At 38.4% G+C, this 23148-nt stretch overlaps 1 protein-coding gene across 1 annotated transcript; it reads left to right on the forward strand.

Moving 5' to 3' along the window:
* The first annotated feature begins 16540 nt into the window (after positions 1-16540).
* Positions 16541-17140, forward strand: LOC138878442 (secreted RxLR effector protein 161-like). Its single transcript, XM_070158120.1, has one exon. The coding sequence runs from the start codon at positions 16541-16543 to the stop codon at positions 17138-17140; it is 600 nt and encodes a 199-aa protein (XP_070014221.1).
* Positions 17141-23148: the final 6008 nt, after the last annotated feature.

The following is a 23148-nucleotide window of genomic DNA, read 5'->3' on the forward strand; positions in this document are numbered from 1 at the left end:
GTGCTTACATAACTTATTATGAGGCTGGTGCTTTTTTTTTTTTGACGTCGTGCTTACATAACGTTCTGAAATCATAGCATATTTGTAATATTTGGATAAGTGTAATCTCATCCCTTTCTCATTTTTTTTATCGCATTCTTCCTTTTAATTCCATATTCCCCCCTTTAGGGGAGTACTAAGACTTGGAGCTATGGAGACCTGCATATGGATGTTTTTCCTCTTTATCTTTGATGTCCTTTCACATCATCAATGACCCTCACTCGCCTTGCGGTAATCATTCTATACCAAGGATAAAAAATTCCTCACTCGTGATGGTGACACTTAGTGTAACTAGCACATACAGTCCCTTAAGCTTAACTTTGCTCACATTGCTTGCTTTAGGGAAGTGTCTTCCTGAGTGACCATTCTCTGAATTCATCATGGATCTTCTTCTACTGTCTATTTCATCATCGCTGGAACGCAATCTGAAATTCTCATGATGTTGAATATTATCGAATCACTCAATCCCTAATTCCTTTTTTTTTTAGTTTGTCTTTTTTACCAGTTTATACTGATTTCTATTACTCTGGGATCAAACTTTTCCTTCTGGTAGTTGCGTTGGAGTCATGAGCTCATTTATCGAAATGAGGATATAACTTTATGGCCTATACTCATTTGTTGTCTCAAGGGTTGTCACCTCTTGTCCCTTTCTTCACCTGACTATAGACTCTGTAATACTGTCATCATTTTTTTCCTACCGTCGTTATCCTTGTATCACACCTTATTCATAATGTTTCCTTATCTCTCTTCCTATTTCCCTACTAATATTTCTGCCGATCACTTTCTTTTGAAAACTTCAACATGACATTCTTTTGCTTTTAGCTCCCCTTGATTCATCCATTGGCTCTTTGGGTTGCCAAGCATCCTCGTTCTACTAGGGATGTGAGCCATACTAAGGTAATATTTATCCCTTCAAGGATTCCAGTGCCTATCTTTGTAGTACTCATATCTAACTGTACTATTTTAGAGTGCACCATCTAGGTGTCTCATAAAGAGATCTATTAGAAGATTTGCAATATCCTTCGGAAATGTCAACTGACGCAAACAATTCATCCATCATATCTTCTTATACTACTTCTGTTTACCCTCATAGGGCATATTTGGAATGGGTGCGACCAATTGTATAAATCTCTGTTACTATTGAATATAACTCAAAAAGCTTATGTTCCTCTGCCTCAATTATAACGCTATTAACCTTCATTGACTGGGCGTCTTGAACCCTTCTTCATCTTGCTTCTTTTGCTTGTTGAAACTTGTATTTATCTTCCTAATCTCTCATTTTCTTTCACCATAAAGATGGATAGACATTCTTTCCTTAAGGCTTCTTATCAGGAAGCTTACACCTTTCAGTACATCCATGATCTGCTAAAGGCCTCACATTTACTTATCGTAGGCATCATACAAAAATCCAATTCCTCTGACTCAGCTCGTCCACAACTATCTCTCTTTCCAACCTTCATTCTGGATGTAAGTATCGTCTTATTACGAATAAAATAATTTCGGAATTTGAATTCTTATAAGTGAGCTCTACCGCACGATCAAGAGTAAGAAGAAAGAGTGACAATCCTAAATGCCCTGTAGCCTCTTGCTTATAAGTGTGGTGCACGACACACCTATAAATAAGATTCTACTAGACACGGCTTGTAGACATCCCTAGGATAGAACTGCTCTGATACCACTTTTGTCACGCCTCGAACCTGGGGGCGACACCGGCACCCAGTGCCTCACCTATCCTTGCGTACCAACTTGCAACTAAGGGACTCTGAACATATGATGTCATACTTTGGCCATGGGCCACATTGCAAGATAACTGGGAATACTGACTAAATGTCAATATAAAACTGGACTGACAAGGCCGTCATAACTATTACAACTGACAAACAGTTGTAAATGTCAATATAAAACTGGACCGACACCGGCACCCAGTGCCTCACCTATCCTTGCGTACCAACTTGCAACTAAGGGACTCTGAACATATGATGTCATACTTTGGCCATGGGCCACATTGCAAGATAACTGGGAATACTGACTAAATGTCAATATAAAACTGGACTGACAAGGCCGTCATAACTATTACAACTGACAAACCAACCAAATATACATACAAGGCCTGCAAGCCCATCATATTGCACTAACTGACATGATATGTCTACAAGCCTCTACAGATGGATATACTATGATCAGAACAGCTCCCCGACCTACTCATAACATATATATATATATATATAAACAAGATGTACATAAGGCTCTAGACCCAGAAACTCCGAAAGGCATGGAGCTTACCAATCAAGCTGAACTTGGGCAACACTTATTGAATAGGCCTACACGTCTGTCTGTTTGACCTGCATGCATCAAGTGCAGCGCCCCCAGAAAAGGGACGTCAGTACGAAATAATGTACTGAGTATGTAAGGTAATATACTAAAAGCTGAAATTGAACTAATAATATAATAACTGCAAGTAGCTAGAAGTCAAAGATAATCTGAAGATATGCTTACCTGCTGATACTGACTCAACTCTCTCAATATAGTAAGTAAAATAGTTGTCCGGCCCTATAAGGTTCGGTATATATATAACTGCTCTGTCGTAGTAGGCTCGCTCATAGGCGCTCGGCCATACTAGGCTCTGTATCTCGACCAACTGGGCTCGCCCATAAGCGCTCGGCCACAGTAGGCTCGGTATATAACTTACCATCTGATCAGAGGTTGCCCAATAGGGGACTGCCCATCGATTATAGCTCGATGGTAATGAAAATACTTTTAATACCGTATATATATAAACTCTCTGCGCTCTTTATTGTAAGAAGGAAATACTCAATTCAATATGAATTCCCCATAAGGAGAATATGGTAATTTACAAAACTAGAAAAATATACGTAACTTGCGAGACTAGCAAAATATACGCAAATTCCGGGATATGATTTTTTTTTATGCCTCGTTATCAACTTGTATAATGACGAGATCATGCCAAAATGAAGGAATGACTTAGCCTTAACATACCCGGAGTAGGAAAAATCCATATGATGCTCCTGAAAATGGTTACACTGTACTCCATTAGAACCGCAAGATTTTACGTTGCTAAAATTCTAAAAATCTTCGTTGAACTGTTGAAGATTTAAACTGCTACAAGATAATCACGTTACTAATGACTAAAATCTGATTTTTGAGTGACTTTTGGGAATAAAATTGAAATGTAACTAACGATACCTCCTCTGATAATGCTTCCTAAGAGTTTTAAGAATGCATCTCTTTTTGGTTTGGTTTTGAAACTTCTGAAAATGAACTTACAAGGTTGGCTTTCAAATGCTTTAAAGTAGGAGGTGTCTTGCATTAAGGCATTAAGATGTCACCTCATATAAAATGACTAATAGTCATTTTATTAATAAGGGTTTGTTGCCACGTTAAATTTCCATCTTTATCAAATTTTTGCAATTAGTTTAATTATGTAATATCTCGCTACCCGGTAATTAATCAATTATTCGCATAATTAAGAATTATCTCAAATACATAAAATGATACTCACTTTTAATATACTTTATACACCTTACTATCATGGCCATGAGGTACCTTGTATGACACTAGTCCATAATTACCGAGTATTTTAGCTCGGGCCATAATTTTCCCAACATGCTAAATTTGGATGAAAATTTATTTTCTTTGACTTGCTTCCCCTATCACCTTCACGAATTTACTCATCACTTGTTTGAAATAGCATAATCCTTATAATCTTCAAATAATCTTTTCCTTTGACTAATGTCAATTACCTTATGACAAATTCAACGTAAAATACTGCAGGGTGCAATATTGTCGTAACTTATTACTGCGAAGCGTAACATCATTGTAATATAATACTGCAAGGCGTAACATCATCGTAATATAATACTGCAGGACGTAACATCATCGTAATATATTACTGCATAGGGTAACATGATCGTAATATATTACTGTAGAGCATAACATCGACTACTGCGGGGTGTAACAGAGGTAAGAGGACTCATAGTTTGGGTGGTTTCAACGGTGTTTCTTCTGGGGGTCAGTCCTACCACAACAGGGGTCGTCCTTATAGGCCCGCTCAAATGGCTCATCCAGTTCATTGTGGCACATCAGCTAGCCATGGTTCATATAGTGCTCACCCGGGACAGTAATCTCTCAGTGCATTCCCTGCTCAAAGTTCATCTTATGCTCCTTTAGTTTAGGGTTTATCTGCGCCGATTTCCTCTGTAGTTATTCTGGTTCTCGGGGTCCGCTTTAGTATTTGCCGCCATTGTTTGAGTTGGGTTGTTTTGAGTGTGGAGAGTTTGGTCATGTGAAGAGGCATTGTCCCCACCTTTTGGGAGGTCCAGTTTAGTAGCTGAGTCAGGCTGCGACTTCCGAACCAGTTACTTCACCACCCGTGCAGCCATCTTGGGATGGGGCTCAGGCAGCTAGAGGCCGCCCTCTAAAGGGAGGTCGATCAGGTGGCGGTCAGGCTCGATTTTATGCTATTCCTTCTAGGCCAAAGGCCATTGCTTCAGACACAGTGATCACAGGTATTGTTTCAGTATGCCACTGGGATGCTACAATATTATTTGATATTAGTTTCACTTATTCGTATGTATCATCATATTTTGCTTGTTATTTAGATATGCCCCGTGAGTCCTTAGTTTCACCTGTTCATGTATCTACATCGGTGGGCGATACTATTGTTACGGATCGTATATATTGGTCGTGTGTAGTGACTATTATGGGATTGGAGACTAGAGTTATCTCTTATTACTTGGTATGGTTGATTTCGATGCGATTTTGGGTATGGCTTAGTTGTCTCTATGTCATGCTATTCTAGAGTATCACGCTAAGACCGTGATGTTGACGATGCAGAGGTTGCAAAGGATCGAGTGTAGAGGTTTTCTGCATTATGTTCCAAACAGGGTGATTTCATATTTGAAAGCCCAACAGATGGTTAGGAAGGGGTGTCTATCATGTTTGGCCTTTGCGAGGGAAGTTGGTGCTGATACTCTTACTATTGATTCTGTTCTGGTGGTATAAGACTTTCCGGATATGTTTCCTGTAGACCTACCGGGCATGCCACCCGACAAGGATATTAATTTTGGTATTGACTTGGTGCCGGGCACTCAGCCCATTTCTATCCCATCGTATCGTTTGACACCAACAGAGTTGAAGGAATTGAAAGAGGAGCTTCAGGAGCTTCTTCATAAGGGATTTATTAGGCTTAGTGTATCGCCTTGGGGTGAACCTATTCTATTAGTGAAAAAGAAGGATGGTAGTATGCGGATGTGCATCGACTATAGGCAATTGAACAAAGTTACTATCAAGAACAAGTATCCTTTGTCATGCATTGATGATTTATTTGACAACCTTCAGGGAGTGAATGTGTTCTCTATGATTAATTTGAGGTTTGGGTATCACCAATTCAAGGTTCGGGACTCAAATATCCTGAAGACGGCATTCAGGAACTGTTACGGTCACTATGAGTTGCTTGTTATATCTTTTGGACTGACCAACGCCCCAGCAACATTCATGCATCTAATGAACCATGTATTTCAGCCATATCTTGATTCGTTTGTCATAGTATTCATTGATGATATCCTTGTTTACTCACGTAGCCAGAAGGAGCATGCCCAATATTTTAAGGATTGTACTACAGAGGTTAATGGAGGAGAAGCTTTATGCCATGTTCTCCAAGTGTGAGTTTTAGCTTAGTTCGGTGGCATTATTGGGGAACATGGTGTCTAGTGAGGGGATTAAGGTGGATCCAAAGAAGATAGAGGTGGTTCAAAGTTGGCTCTGACCATCTTAAACTACTAAGATTCGGAGTTTTATCAGCTTGGCAGAATAATATTATCGTCACTTCATGGAGGGTTTCTCGTCTATTGAAGTGCCTTTGACCAGGTTGACCCAGAAGGGTGCACCATTCAGGTGGTCGAATGAGTGTGAGGAGAGCTTTCAGAAGCTCAAGAGTGCCTTGACCACAGGTCCAGTTCTAGTTTTACCTTTAGCATCAGGCTCTTATACAATGTATTGAGATGCTTCTAGGATTGGCATTGGGCGTGTCTTGATGAAGGAGGGTAGAGTGATTGCTTATGTTTTGCGCCAGTTGAAGCCTTATGAGAAGAACTATTGTGTTCATGATTTGGAGTTGGCAGTCATCATTCATGCATTGAAAATTTAGGGGCATTATCTCTATAGTGTCTTGTGAGGTATATACAGATCATCGGAGTCTCCAGCACTTTTTCAAACAAAAGGATTTGAATTTGAGGCATCAGATATGGTTGGAGCTGCAAAAGGACTATGATATTACCATTCTGTATCATCCCGGGAAGGCCACTATGGTGGTCGATACCTTAAGTAGAAAGGCGGTGAATATGTGTAGCCTTGCTTTTATTCCGGTTGGTGAGAGACTGCTTACATCAGATGTTCAAGACTTGGCCAACCAGTTCATGAGATTAGATGTTTCGGATCCTAGTCGGGTTCTAGCTTGTGTGGTTTCTCAGTATTCCTCATATGATTGCATTAGAGAGTGTCGGTATGAATATCCCCATTTGCTTGTCCTTAAGGACACGGTTTAGTGCGGTGATGCTAAGGATGTTACTATGGGACATAATAGGGTGTTGCGGATGCATGGTCGGATTTTTGTACCTAATGTGGATGGGCTACGTGAGTTGTTTCTTGAGGAGGCCCACAATGCGGTATTCCATTTATCCGGGTGCCACAAAGATGTGTTAGGAAATGAGGAAGCACTATTAGTGGAGGAGGATTAAGAAAGTGCGGTTTTTAGCTCGGTGCCTAAATTTTCACCAAATGAAGTATGAGCATCAGAGACTAGGCGGATTGCTTCAGAGGCTTGAGATTCCATAGTAGAAATGGGAGTGTATCACCATGGACTTCATAGTTGGACTCCCACAGGCTTCAAGGAAGTTTGATGCTATTTGGATAATTGTGGATCGGTTGACCAAGTCCGTGCATTTAATTCTAGTCCAGACTACTTATTCTTCGGAGCGGTTGACTGAGATCTTCATCCGCGAGGTTGTTCAGCTTCACGGTATGCCGATGTCCGTCATTTTAGATCGGGGCACGCAGTTTACATTGCCGTTTTGGAGAGTAGTGTAGCGAGAGTTAGGCACGCAGGTTGAGTTGAGTATATAATTCCACCCTTAGACGGACGGGTAGTCCGATCGCACTATTCAGATATTAGGGGATATCCTACGCGCTTGTGCCAGACTTTGGGGGTTCTTGGGATCAGTTTCTGCCACTTGCCAAGTTTTCCTACAACAACAACTACTAATAGAGCATTCAGATGGCTCCATATGAGGCTTTGTATGAGAGGCAGTATCGATCTCCGATGGATTGGTTTGAGCCAGGTGAGGCTAGGCTATTGGATATTGACTTGGTTCAGGATGCTTTGTACAAGGTTAAATTGATTCAGGATTGGCTATGCACGACACAATATAGACAGAAGAGCTACGCTGATTGAAAGGCTTGTGATGTTGTTTACATGGTGGGGTAGAAGGTACTACTTAGAGTTTCGCTCATAAAGGGTGTTATGAGGTCAAAGAACATAGCTTCAATGAAGATTCATTGGAGAGGTCAGCCAGTCGAGGATGCTACTTGGGAGACCGAGCAACAAATGCGAAGCAAATATCCACGTCTATTTGAGACTCCAGGTATGATTCTACACCTGTTCGAGGATGAATGTGATTCTACACCTGTTCTAGGATGAATGTTTTTTTAAGAGGGGGAGGATGTGATGACCCGGCTGGTTATTTTGAGTATTATAGCTATGTTCCCTCATTTACTGCTTATTCTTTGCTCAATTGCTATTATGTGATTTGTCGAGGTAGTTGGTTTGGTTCCGGGGATGTTTCAGATGAGTTGGGACACTTAGTTCTAAGGTTGAAAGCCTAAGTTAAAAGAGTTGACCGGATGTTAACTTATATGTAAACAACTCCAGAATGGTGTTTTGACGGTTCTGATAGCTCCGCAGGGTGATTTTGGATTTAGAAGTATGTTCGGATAGTGATTTGGAGGTCCGTAGTTGATTTGGCTTCAAATGGCTAAAATTGGGAAATTAGAAGTTTGGAAAGAGTTGAGAAATTTGACCGAGAGTTGACTTTGTGGTTACTAGGCTCAAATTTTGGTTCCATATGTTGGAATATGTCTGTTGTGTCATTTGTGGCTTATGTGCAAAATTTGAGGTTAATCGAAGTTGATTTGGCAGGTTTCGACATCGATTGTAGAAGTTGGAATTCATTAGTTTTCATTAGGCTTGAATTGGAGCGCGATTAGTGTTTTTGATGTTCTTTGATGTGATTTGAGGTCTCGGCTAAGTTCATATCATATTTTAGGACTTGTTAGTATATTCGATTGAGATCCCGGGGGCCTCCGGTGGATTCCAGATGGTTATCGGAGTGGAATTTGACTTGGAAGATTGCTGAAGTTTTCCAATATGGTTTCCTTCTATGCAATTGCGAGGTTCGGTCCGCGATCGTGAAGGGTTTTTGTGGGCTATTGGGGTTTTCCTGTTTGCGTTCTTAGAAAGAGGGTCGCGATTGCGGAAGTAGTGAATCTTGTGCTTCGCGAATGCGTGGAGTGGATCGCATTCGCGTACAAAGAAATTGAGGCAGCTAGGTTTTCTTGAGGTTGTTATTTGCAATCGTGTAGCAGTGCCTGCCATCGCGTATTTCAGGGATGGTTGGTCATCACATTATGAGACTTTTTGCTTTCGCGTAGAGTTAATTTTTCGGCAACTTAGTTTTGTGCTTCGCGATCGTGAAGCGTTGTTCGCGATCGTGATTGAGGACTTCTGGGCAGAATATAAAATCTAATAAATGAGGGTTTGAGTTTATTTCACAATTTGATTTTGGGAGCTCGAATTGAGGCGATTCTTGGAGAGATTTTCAAGGGAGTAATTGGGATAAGCGATTCTAACTCGGTTTTGGTTAAATTATATGAATATATCATTAATTTCATCGTTTAGTTAGTGATTTGGGTTGAAAATTTGGGAAAATTATAGAAATTTCCTAGGCATTAATTTAAGGATTTGAAGGTCGAGTTGTGATCGAATTTGAGTAATTTTGGTATGGTTGGACTCGTGGTTGAATGAGTGTTCTAATTTTGTTAATTTTATCGAATTTCGAGACATGGGCTCGGGGTTGATTTTTTGAGTTGACGTTTTGACTTTTGATTAAGAACTTCACATTTTTATATGGAATTTATTCCTATAGCTTGAGTTGATTGTATCGAATTGTTTATGACTAGATTCGAGGCGTTAAGTCGATTCATGAGGCAAGGTCTTATTAGAGTAGAGGTTCGCACGATTTGAGTTACGTAACACTTCTAAACTTGGTTCTGAGGGTAAGAATCCCTGAAATTACGTGCTATGTGATTGGCGTTGAGGTGACGCGCATGCTAGGTGATGGGCGTGCACCATAGTAATTGTGATTCAGTCGATTTTGTAGAACTCTGTAATTATCTTATCTGAATACTATTATTGTACTCTATGTGTTAGAGCACTTGAGTTGTGATTTATGTTAGAAAGCATGTTTAGGCTATGTACAGTACTATTGGGACCCATAGTAGTTGTTCTTTGCTATTGAGTTATTTGCTTAATTGCCGCTATGTACTCATTCGCATTTATCATTGTATATCATATCTCAGTCTCTGTTACCATATATTATCACATCATATATCACTGATTTGGGCTGCTTGGCATGAGTGTTGTGAGCCCGAGAGACTGGAGAGATTGATAACTGAATAAGGCCGAGGGCGTGTTTGTGGGAGATATTGATGGGATCGGGCTACACACCGCAACGAGTACTATTGACTCATGATAGGATCGGGTTCCACACTGCAACAAGCATTATTGATTCACGATGAGATCGGGTTGCGCCGTAGCAAGATTTATTAGCGCTTGGGCAGGATCTGCCCCTCTAGAGTCTGACATACCAGCACTGAGCACATGTTTTATTGATTCATGATGGGATCGGACTGTACGCCGCAGCGGGTACCATACAATGCTCAATGATTGAGTGTGATGAGTGAGAATTGAGTTAGTCAGGTTGAATACTCTAAGAGTATGGATGCGGGGATTTCATTGTGTTGCATCACCTACGATATACATATTGGCATATAGATATAGAGATGTCATATTCCTCATATCATTCAGACTTGGCATACTTTAGCTATGTTGATCTTAACTATTAAATCAGGAAAGATGTCTACATTTCTGTACTGGTACCTACACATTATGAGCTTCTCTGAGATATTATTCTCATATTTTCTATTATTTTCGTACTGTTTAATCATGTATTTGGACTGTATTGTTCGAGCTCGTCATTGATTTCAGTCCAAAAGTTAAACTTGTTATTTATTGAGTTGGTTGTGCTCACGCTACACTCTGCATTTCATATGCAGATCCTGGTATTTCCGGGCATGGTGGTTGCTAATTTCTGGAGCTTCATCAATCAGATATCACTGGGCTAGCTGCCTTGGCATCCGCAGACCTTGACTCTCCTCCTTTATCTTTAGTTTTGTTTATACTGTTCTGCCTTCCTAGACAGTGTTTCAGTTGTCAGACCGTGTTATTGTATTGATGCTCATGTACTTAGTGACACCCGGATTTTGAAAAATTCTGTATTGAATTGTGATGTTTTCATTCAGTAATTATGGGATTTTCTTTCAAACTTATATTACTATGCTTTCCAAATTTATAATGCGTGGGTTTATTGTGAATGTCGTCTTGCCTAGTATTACGATAGGCGCCACCACAAAATGTGTGTTTTTGGTCGGACAGTTCCTCATACTTCTTAACATTCTCAAAGATATCTCCTATGATCTCCTTAGACCATCATCTTAGACTCTTTACTAGCTTTTTCAACTTTTCTTAAAGAATTCTCATAGGATTACCAATAATATTTTCCTCCCAAGAACTCTGAACTAGTTGCTGAAAATCAGGTTGGAGAGTCCAGAAGTTAAGAAACCTGAAGTACTTGACACCATTTGAAGGTTGGTCTGTATAAGTGAGAAGTAAAACATTATGATCGGAACCAGTTCTGACGAGATGTTTAACATTTATGTCACCCATACTATCATTCCATTCCTCATTGACTAGTACCCTATCTAGTATTTTACAAATTCTTTTCCTTTATTCCACCATTGGTCCAAGTAAAATTAATACCATTATAACCTGCATCAACTAATCCACAATCATCCATACAGGATATGAAGTCCATACTCTGTCTCATTATGCGAGGTCGGCCACCCCTCTTTTCATTGGGAGATAAGATGGTTTTAAAATCTCCAAAAACTGCCCATGGTCCATCCACTTGATCACTGATTTTTTTAATCTTATACCAAAGTTTCCATGGCAGTAGTTTTTGTTAGAAATTACCGTATCTTCGAATGACTTCTAGTGTGGCCCACATATAAGGTAATAAATTATTTACCTTGTCTCTCAAAGGAAATAATATATCAGATAATATTATGTAGTTATGCATATATGGTAGTTTCTTTGATGGAAAGAAATTACCATATATTAGGAGTCCCTAGGGTAATTATAATCTATGGAGAAGTCCCTAGGACTAAAGTATTTGCCTAAGAGTCCCTAGTCTACCTAAAAATATGCCTGTGACTCCATCAATCGGGCATCCTACGATAGGCACAGACTAGAAGGTTCTTTAGGTTTTCTGTTAAATGTTTCAAAGGCAATTCTCTACATCACTTGAACAACTATGGCTGAAGGTATGTTCCTATTAATATTCCGTTGCGTTGGCTCTAAATTTGTATTCGAATTATAACATGTGGTATTAGAGCCTTCCTTTAGTCATGTTGTTCAGTACTATATTCTGCTTGAAAATAATGTGAAAGGTGTTTTCTGATTATGGTTGCTTACCGTCGTTGTTTGTTTTATTTAATTTGAATGAATCTTTATAGCTGAAGGAGTACCGTTGTTGTATTGAAGCGATATGCATATTTCCTTGTTTGGAAATATCGTCTTTTATTTTGTTACTTTAGCCATAAAAGTCAACTTTCTCTTCAAAGACATGAAATTTAGTTGCTTTCATTAATGGATTGCTTAGGCAGGCGAATTTAATTACTCTAAATTGTATTGGTACTCTTTATTTTGATAGATCATAATTCATATGTGACGCCAATTCATAACATGTGAAAACGCCTATTTTTTATGAATACTTACCAAGATGTGGGGTTTTAAAGCTTATATCATAACTAATTGAAGATATGTCTTGGTATAACAGAATAGTTAAACTATAATTGTTTAACTTGATATATCCCGTCACAGTGTTTGCTATTAGTAAGATTTATAATGCAATGAGCCGTTACTTATATTTATATTAAGCTATGGCAGTCTTTGTGAAGTTTGGCTCCTGATTTAAGATTTCGCTTTTGATTTTGACAAAAATTTTGGTATAGTACATTTACTTATGTGTTAAAGAAGGGTGATTCAATAAAGTTTCTTTTTTAAGATAAAGATGCACAAGACATTGACTCCTCTGACTTTTTTTATACATGTTGCCTAATGAATAAGATCTATAGTTGTGATTTCAACTCGTGGGTTATGGTATATTTAATTATTTACAAGTCTATATTTCAACTTTATTTGAAATACCTATTTTGAAATTAATCAACATTCATTGAGATGTCATTTTGAGCGTTCCTTTATGTCATGTATTTAGGAGTGGCCATGGCATCTTGAGTACTTGATATAAAAGAAATTAAGTTGTTCAATCACATAAAGTTTAGTGATGTAATGACATCTATTTAGTCTGATTATCTTTTTAAAATGGTAACCCGGCCCTACATGGAGGTAACCTTATTGGTGAGATTAATTGGAATGAGATAGTAAACCTTTAAGTTAAAAATAATCTTATGCCCACAGGTACGGATTATTTTTTGTATATCTTGGTTTAGTAGTCTAATAAAGTAAAGTAAATTCTATGCATGAGTTGCAACCTCTGCCCACAGGAAGGTCTAGAGTTTACTTAGAATCGGTATTTTACGTGATTCACCTTTGATGGATTGTAATTCATAGCTTATGTTTGTTTATCCTTGTTTTGCAGTATTTACAGTTTTTCCTACCACTATTTTTAATGAGAATGCTCGAATTCCAATGCTTTCTGGTGACAATTATACTGAATGGAAGGAGAAAGTCCTTCTCACTTTAGGGTGCTCGGATCTAGACCTGGCACTTTGTGTTGATGAACCACCTATTCCCACAGAATCAAGTATACTAGCTGCTAAGGCTAATTATGAGCGGTGGGAGCGATCTAATCGCTTAAGTTTAATGCTCATAAAAGCTTCTATAAACCAAAGTATTAGGGGTTTTATCCCTAACAATGATAAGGTCAAAACCTAGATGAAGGCAATTGATAAACAATTTGTAAGCTCTGACAAGGCTTTGGCCAGCACCCTTATGAAAAGGCTCTCAAGTATGACTTTTGACAGAAGTCGTACAGTGCGTGAGCACATTATGGAGATGAGAGACATTGCTTCTAAACTCAAGTCCCTTGAGGTTGATATGTCTGAACCATTTCTTGTGCATTTCATTCTCAACTCACTTCCAGCGGAATATGGTCCGTTTAAGATTTCTTACAACACACATAAGGATAAATGTCCAATTAATGAACTTTTTACCATGTGTGTTCAAGAAGAAGAGAGGTTAAAGCATGAGACACCTGAAAGTGTTAATATGGTGACTCATGGTAAGAGAAATGCAAAGAAGGGCAAAAGTGTTCCCATGAAGAAGAAAAACACATTTGACGAAGATGTTTGTCGTTTATGTAAGAAGAAGGGACACTGGAAGAAGGATTACCTGAAATACAAGAAATGGCTTGAGAAGAAAGGTAATCTTACCTTTGTATGTTACGAATCTAATTTTATTGAAGTTTCTGATAATACATGGTGGATTGATTCTGGTGCTACAATTCATATTGCTAAAATCATGCAGGGCTTTCTAACTCAGAGGAAGCCGATAGGAAGTGAACAATACGTCTATTCTGGCAATAGGACGCGTTCACGTAAGGAAAGCGTGGGGACTTATAGGCTCATTTTGAAGGATGGTTTTCAGTTAGATTTAGAAAATACTTTTTATATTCCAGAATATTATAGAAATTTAATTTCTCTTTCAAGACTATCGATTAGTGGATATGATTTGAATTTTCATTATCCTTCTATGAAACTTTTGAAAGATAATAAAGTTATTGGTTTTGGAAATTTGAATGGAAATTTATATAAACTTGAGCTAGACCCCACATTTGAATGCAATGTTTTAACTTTGCATGATAAATAAATTAGCATTAAGCGATGTATTATCAATAAGAACTCATCTAGTCTTTGGAACAAGAGATTGGGACACATCTCTATTGATAGAGTCCAAAGGTTGGTTAATGATGAAGTTCTAAAAGCTCTTGATTTTTTTGACTTTGGGACTTGTATGGACTGCATAAAGGGTAAGCAGACCAACAAATCAACTAAAGGTGCCAAAAGGAGTTCTCAATTACTTGAGATCATACATACAGACATATGTGGACCTTTTCCTACCCCTTACTTGAATGGCGATAGATATTTTATCTCGTTTATTGATGACTATTCAAGATATATGTATCTCTATTTTTTGTTTAGCAAATCAGAAGCACTTGATGCTTTTAAAGTTTACAAGATAGAAGTAGAGAAACAAATTGCTGCTTAGATCAAAATTGTAAGATCTGATAGGGGTGGAGAATATTATGGTAGGTACACAGATAAGGGACATGTTAAGGGTCCATTTGTTGAGTTCCTTGAAAGTGAAGGTATAATTGCTCAATATACCATGCCAGGAACACCACAACAAAATGGTGTGGCAGAAAGAAGGAACCAGACATTAATGGACATGGTAAGAAACATGATTAGCAAATCAAGTTTACCTTTATCCTTATGGAGTGAAGCCTTAAAAACTATTATGTATATTTTAAATAGGATTACATCCAAGCTGTCCCCAAGACACCTTTTGAGTTATGGAAAGGATGGAAACCTAGTTTAAATCATTTACACGTTTGGGGATGTCCAACTGAAGTGAGGGTTTATAAACCACAACAAAAGAAGTTGGATGAAAGAACAATAAGCGGTTATTTTATAGGTTATGCGGTTAACTCTAAGGGATTTAGGTTTTATTGTCCTTCTCATTCTCCTAAAATTGTTGAAGCTAGAAATGCTAAATTTCTTGAGGAGCATGAAGAGAGTGGGAGTGGTTTGACTCAAAAGGGTGGAATTGGAAGAAATAAGGGAACCGCCCGTGGTACCTTTATATATTGGGAACTTAAATGTTGCTCAGAAAATTCTCATGAATTATCTGAACAACAACAAGTTCAAGATCCACCACCACTTGAGGAGCCACATGAGACCAACCCGCTTTACATGAACCCACTGAAGAAGTGTTTGAACCAGTGGGAGTGAGAAAATCCTCAAGAATTCGAAAATCAGCAATTTCTAGCAACTATGTTGTATATATCCAAGAGTCTGATTATGATATTGGACTAAAAGATAATCCATGCTCGTTTTCACAAGCCATGAGTGGAGAAAACTCCACACTTTGGTATGATGCCGTGAAAGAAGAGCTAGAATCTATTGCTAAAAATAAAGTCTAGGATCTCGTCGAATTACCAAAGGGGTCCTCTACCATTGGTTCCAAGTGGGTCTTTAAAACTAAAAGAGACTCATATGGTAATATCGAACGATATAAAGCCAGACTTGTAGCCAAGGGTTTTACTCAAAGGGAAGGCATTGATTACCATGAAACTTTCTCTCCAGTATCAAAGAAGGATTCATTGAGAATAATCATGGCATTAGTAGCTTATTTTGATTTAGAGATACATCAAATGGATGTGAAAACAGCTTTCCTGAATGGAGATCTTGAAGAGGAGGTATACATGCGTCAGCCTGAAGGATTTTGTTATAAGGACAAAAGTCACCTTGTTTGCAAGTTGAATAAATCTATTTATGGGCTAAAACGGGCTTCCCGCCAATGGTATATTAAATTTCATAATGTTGTTTCTTCATTTGGATTTACAGAGAATATCATTGATCAGTGTATATACCTTAAGATAAGTGGGAGCAAATATATTTTTCTAGTCCTATATATGGATGATATTTTGCTTGCAAGTAGTGACTTGGGATTGTTGCACGAGACTAAACAGTTCCATATCTAGAATTTTGAGATGAAGGATATGGGTGAAGTCTCTTATGTCATTGGCATAGAGATTCACAGAAACAGATCCCAAAGATTACTTGGATTGTCTCAAAAGGCCTACATTGAAAGAATTTTGGAAAGATTCGGGATGAAGAACTGTTCACCTATAGCAGCACCCATAATTAAAGGTGACAAATTTTTATTGAATCAATGTCCACAAAATGCATTGGAAAAGGGGCAAATGAAAGACATTCCCTATGCTTCGCTTGTTGGGAGCCTTATGTATGCACAGGTCTGTACTAGACCTGATATTGCTTTTCGGTAGGAATGCTTGCCAGATATCAAAGTAACCCTGGTCTTGACCATTGGAAATATGGTAAAAGGGTCTTGAGCTATTTGCAAGGAACCAAGTATTTTAAGCTCACATACAAATATTCTGACTCATTGGAGGTGATTGGATATTCAGACTCTGATCTGGGTGGATGCAAAGACACTGGTAAATCTACTTCAGGATACATTTTCCTTCTTGCTGGAGGTGTTGTGTCTTGGAGAAGTGTCAAGCAGACTATTGTTGCAACATCCACAATGGAAGCTGAATTTATAGCATGCTATGAAGCTACATCACAAGCGTTATGGTTGAAAAACTTTATTTATGGCCTTAGGATTGTCGATTCCATTTCAAGGCCATTGAGAATCTTTTGTGACAATTCAGCTGCAGTTTTCTTTTCTAAGAATAATAAAAGTGGCAGCCGAAGCAAGCACATCGACATAAAGTACTTGATGGTTAGAGACTATGTGAAGAAGCAAGATGTGAATTTTGAGCATATTAGTACTACTTTGATGATTGCTGATCCTATGACTAAAGGTATGCCGGCTAATATTTTCAAGGATCATGTAACCCATATGGGGCTTAGTAGCTCAATTTAGTCTTGCTTTTCTATCTAATGGTTTGTCTAGACATTATGTTTATTTTGATATACATGACAGTGCACACTTTTGGATTTTCATGTATGATCATTGGATCAATAAAGTTGGACTCTGAATGACTTATATTAAGTTCATTCATAAATTTGTTAGATACTTTGTTAGAATATATTGTGCATTGTAATACATGGAAGGAAGTGTTTGTCTAAAAGCATGACCGCCATAATTCGTGTAATAATATATTCTAGTTAAAGTGATTGTAGCATAACTTTTAGTTGAGTGATAAAATTTGTGGCCATATTATATGTTGATCTCTCATAAATGATTATCTGATTTTAATATGTGGGCCAAGTGGGAGAATGTTAGAAATTACCGTCTCTTTTAGAGACTTCTAATGTGGCCCACATATAAGGTAATAAATTATTTACCTTGTCTCCCAAAAGATATAATATATCAGATAATATTCTGTAGTTATGCATATATGTTAGTTCTTTGATGGAAAGAAATTACCATATATTAGGAGTCCCTAGAGTAATTATAATCTATGGAGAAGTCCTTAGGGATAAAGTATTTGTCTAAGAGTCCCTAGCCTACCTATAAATGCGCATGTGACTCCATCAGTCTGGCATCCTACGATAGGCACAGGCTAGAAGGCTCTCTAGGTTTTCTGCTAAAGGTTTCAAATGCAATTCTCTACATCACTTGAACAACTATGGCTGAAGGTATGTTCCTATTAATATTCCGATGCGTTGGCTCTATATTTATATTCGAATTATAACCGTTTTTTCATGCACAATTATATACCAAAGACTTTGTTAGTGTTTTGCTGATTGAGCTTCAAGGTGAGTTGCCGATTGCTATTAGAAACTATGGAGCAATCAATAATGTCATTCCAAAAGCACCATATTTTACCATTTATATTCGCAACAACATTCTGGAAACCAATTTTTCTATTGTATTTGTCTAAGTTGGAAACGTTGACAAAAGGCTCTTGTATGGCTACAAACTGCACGTTGTGAATGTTAACAAGCTTAGATAATCTGTTGAAAGACTTCTTAGATTTCACCCCTCTTATGTTCCATATAATTGTACTATTCATAATAAACAATTTGGGGTTATGCAACACGACTCCTTGGTCATACTCTACTGTGGGATTTCACCCTAGTAGACTTTCCATTTTCCTTGGTTCTTGATCAACCTCTTGGAGAGAGGCTAGCTTTTTGAATGAGTATGTCAAAAGCCATATTGACTGCTTCATCCTCACACCGATTCTTGGGAGCAAATACCTCTATTAGTTTTCTTGGGGTCTACCTCAGCATTGTAAGCATTCGGGTCCTCCAGAGTTAGTTTAATTGTATTTTTCCCTCCTTTATTTTGGATAGGCTCATATGTAGCCACCCGAGATTCTATATCTATGGCATCTTCAGAATGTTTAGGTGTTTCTTTAACATTAGAAGACAATTGGTCAAACTTCTCCATGTTCAACAAGGGGGGGTCATTTTTTTGGTTTTCACTCTTATTGCCTTCTTGCTCAACTGGTATATTGTTGACTGCCACTTCTTCATGTTTGTTTTTGTTTAGTTGAATCTAAGTTGAAAATGGAATTTTCTGTCTCATTTTCTAAGATTTCCATATCGATCCCGATCCCTCTTTCCGTAGTAATGATGGTAGGTTTAAACTTAGTTTTCCTCAGGATCTTCATCTTCCTTGACTCCTTCCTTTGTTGATTTTTCTTTTTCTTTTTGGCAATAGTGAAAGGTTTTTTCTCTCCGTCAATGTTATTCACATCCTTGGATTTCTTTGCGTTTAAATTTTCAATGCTACTCTTGTCCTCTTTGTCGTGATTGTCGTCCTTCTTGTTTTCTTCCTTGTTCTTTGAGGGTTCAGCCTGATGGTCCTTCGACTTGTTTCATTACTAGAAATTCAGGAAAAAACCACCAGAGAAAGTGACTAAAGTTGGTCGCTTATAGGTCAAAAAGCGACCAAAAGCGTCCAAACATGCCTGGTCGCTTGTCACGACCCAGATTTTTCACCCTCGAGAGTCGTGATGGCGCCTACTAATGTGAGCTAGACAAGCCAAACCTTTAATCTAATTACTACATTAACCAATTATTTCTTTTTAACAAATATAAGACGGTAACGTGATAACAGCGAAAAATCAAATTAAAGCGAAAGACAACAATAAAATATATGAAAACTGTATCTATTACAAATACTTAAACCTTAACCACCCAAAACCTGGTGTCACAGTGTCACAGACGATCTAGGAGTGTTAAATACAAAGTCTGAAAACAAAAGACACACTGTTTCTAAAGCAAAGAGATGAAACAGGAAATAAAGGATAGAGGGAGACACCAGGGCCTGCGAACGCCTGCAGGACTACCTTGGATCTCCGTGTGGACTGAAGGCTGCCACCCAAACTACGGTCCAAAAACTGCTCCGGGATCTGCACATAGTGCAGAGTGTAGTATCAGCACAACTGACCACATGTGCTGAGTAAGTGTCTAGCCTAACCTTGACAAAGTTGTGACGAGGCTAGGACAGGACTCAACAATAAACCTGTGCAATTCAACAATATACAACGGAAAAGAGGAACAGTAATATACAGTGAAGTATGGGAGGGGTACATGATGCAGGAGAACTATCAATTTAAGAATAGAAAAGCAACAAGTAATTGGAAAGAAACAACATATCTCACATATCAACAATAAATTAGAAATCAATAAGTGCACGGCATCACCCTTCGTGCTTTTACTCTTGTCCTCACCAAAGCAATCAAGTAATAAAAATGTGCACAGCATCATCCTTCGTGCTTTTACTCTCGTCCTCACCATATAATCAATATAATAGGCATGGAATGGTACATCGTGCAACACGGCATCACCCTTCATGCTTTACACTCTTTTCTCACAAATCGTACACGGCATCACCCTTCGTGCTTTAACACTCTCTCACCAAAATAATGCACGGCATTACTTTTCATGCTTTAATACTCTTCCTCACCCAAACAACAATAACAAACAATAGTGCAAGGGAATAGATGAAATTACAACAAGAATCCCGGCAAGGGAACAACATCAAGAACATCAACATCCCGGCAAGGGAGATAACAACAAAAGCAACAATATCCCGGCAAGAGAGGCAACATAATAATTCTCTTCTCTTTCTCACTTTTACTACATTCACTTCACAACTTGAGTCAATGCTTTAAAAGGGTCAATTACCACTTTTACTTTCACATTTATTTATACAACTTGAGCCACCGCTCCTCAATATTCGGATTTCACAATTTTACTTTCACAAACTTTGCCAAAAATAGAAACCATCACGAAGGCATGAATAGTACAAAAAGGTCATAATAATCACAACAATAGACTCACGGGCATGCTTGACACCAATGTATAGATACTCGCCACCATGTCTATACATCGTACTCAACAAATACCACATAGCAAATAGGACTCGACTCCTAATCCCTCAAGCTAAGGTTAGACCAAACACTTACCTCGCTTTGCAACCAATTTAAAATTCCAATAAGCCTTTGCCTCGCGAATTCGTGCCCGAAATACTCAACACGAATCATAGGAACTAATTCTATATGAATTTACAAATTTTACGGATTAAAATCCAAAATTTAGCTCAAAAATTGCCCGTGGAGCCCACGTTTCGGAATCCAATGAAACGCATAAAATCCGACAACCCATTCCAATACGAGTTCAACTATACAAAAATTATTGAATTCCGATGTCAAATGGACCTTCAAATCCTAAATTTTCATTTTTGAAAAGTTTTACAAAACCCACAATTTCTTTCATCCAAATCCAAAATAAACGATGAATATTGATATAGATTGTTGAAATGTAATCACTTCTGGATATAGAACACTTACCCAAGTCGAAATCATGAAAAACTCTTTTGGAATCGCCCAAATCCGTGCTTGAATGACCAAAAATGGAGGAAATCTCGGACCCCTTCAGTTTTTACACTGAACAGTGGTATTTTAAGGATTTTACGTGCTCCACTGCGCTCCTTCCGCATTCTGCCACGCTCACAGACAGAAAACTCTTGAATTGTCGCGGTTGCGGTGCGGCCGCGCGCCTGGGCGCACTTATGACACATTTTCACACCTCCTTTTTTCGCGCCCGAGGGGCGCAGAGGAGTTTTTTCCAATTAAAGGACAACCGAAACGGGATTGGTTTATTTATTTCAGAGTCGCCACTTGGGAGATTTAGGGTGTCCCAAGTCACCAATTTTAATCCCGAATCGAGGAAAATAATGACTCTATATTACAGTCTGCATACCAGAAATCCGGATAAGGAATTCTGTTAACCCGGGAGAAGGTGTTAGGCATTCCCGAGTTCCGTGGTTCTAGCACGGTCTCTCAACTGTTATATTCAGCTTGATTATCTGATTTTATACAAGTGAACTTATGTGCAAAATTTAACTTTTAACCGCTTTTATCATTTACTGTTATTTTATAAGACTTGCAACGTCGTGAAAACATATTTCGAACCACGCTACATCAATGCACCCGTGGTTGTTGACATATTTCGACTCGGTTGAGATTTGGATTTGGGTCACATAAATGTGCACCCGAATTAAGGAGAATAAATTATTAAGACGCGCCTAAAGCAACTAGCGTATTGTTGTTTTGGGGAAGGCCGAAAAATTCGCTAAACGGCCTGTCCCGAATTCTAAGTGTTTTAATATATATACAGTCAGAGGGCCCCGCAGCTGTGTACATTTTTGTTTGACGAGGCTCGTCTCGTTTTACTTTTAAAAGGAATTTGCGACGTCATGGATATGCCTCTCGAACCACGTCACAATCAATGTACCCGCGATTAGAAATACATTTCGAATCCGTCGAGATTTGGATTTGGGTCACATAAATGTGCACCCGAGTTTAAGAAGGTAAGATTTATTAAGGCGCGTCTTAAAGAGACTAACGTGTTGTTATTTTAGGAGGGTTGTGAGATTTGCTAAACAACCCGTCCTGGAAACTAAATGCTTCAATAATATACATTTAACAAGGGCCCCGCATCTGCGCGTTTTGTTTATTTTCATCGAGGCTCATCTCGTTCTTATTTTTAAAAGGATATCCTATAGCAACTACGTTTCTTGTCGTGTTTGTCTTTATCAATTGAAAACAGTAGATAGTCCTAATTAATTACATGCTTGCAAGTTGTTTGTAACAACATTCAGAAAAGCTTGAAAATCAGAAATGAGGCTGCATGTACAGTCAGCCGAACAAATAATCCCGGGACCAAATCCAGCCCATGCGTAATAGGCCAGACCTGGGCCACTGTTCGCTCGATGCGGGCCCGCCTGGTCTGTTTTTGACCTGGGCTCGACCTTCATGAGGTTGAGGCCCTGAATTTGTGTTCTTTATCTTAAAACATGGTTTTAAGAGTTATATATGGCAATTTATTGGAAAGGAAAAAACTTATTTACAGTGTACAAATTTCATGCTTGGCATACATTACGGGCTTATACTACACCATTAAACTAAATATGAGGTACAACCTACTGCCTTGGGCATACTCTCATCACCAACCTATATACACAATCTAACATTCAACTACCATTCGTTGACAGTGGTTAGGCTTGAAGGCTATTTCCAGTATCCAAAACAAGAATAAAATTTTTCTACATTACATGGTATTTAAAGTAACAAACTATGTATATAAAAAAACATTCTTCAGGTCTTTTCATTTACATTCATGCTCAAGTTTCCCAATTACATTGGACAGTGCATTGGTTGTGTACCTGGAATAGAAGGCAAAGAAGAAAGGGATGATCAGCTGGGCAGTATGCAGTAAACACAGCAACAGCAGACACACAGCAACAACACAGCAGCAAATTAAGCAAACCAAGTGTTTTCCACAGCCACAGACGACCAACAATATCTCCCAGAACAAAAGAACTAGCAGATAGTCGAGTACCAAAACAGCAATCCCAGGAAAGAGTAAGGAAATAGCAGCAATAACTGAGGGTTCAATGCAGTAAAACCA

Source organism: Nicotiana sylvestris, chromosome 9 (assembly GCF_000393655.2).
Source record: "Nicotiana sylvestris chromosome 9, ASM39365v2, whole genome shotgun sequence".
NCBI classification, from domain to species: Eukaryota; Viridiplantae; Streptophyta; class Magnoliopsida; order Solanales; family Solanaceae; genus Nicotiana; species Nicotiana sylvestris.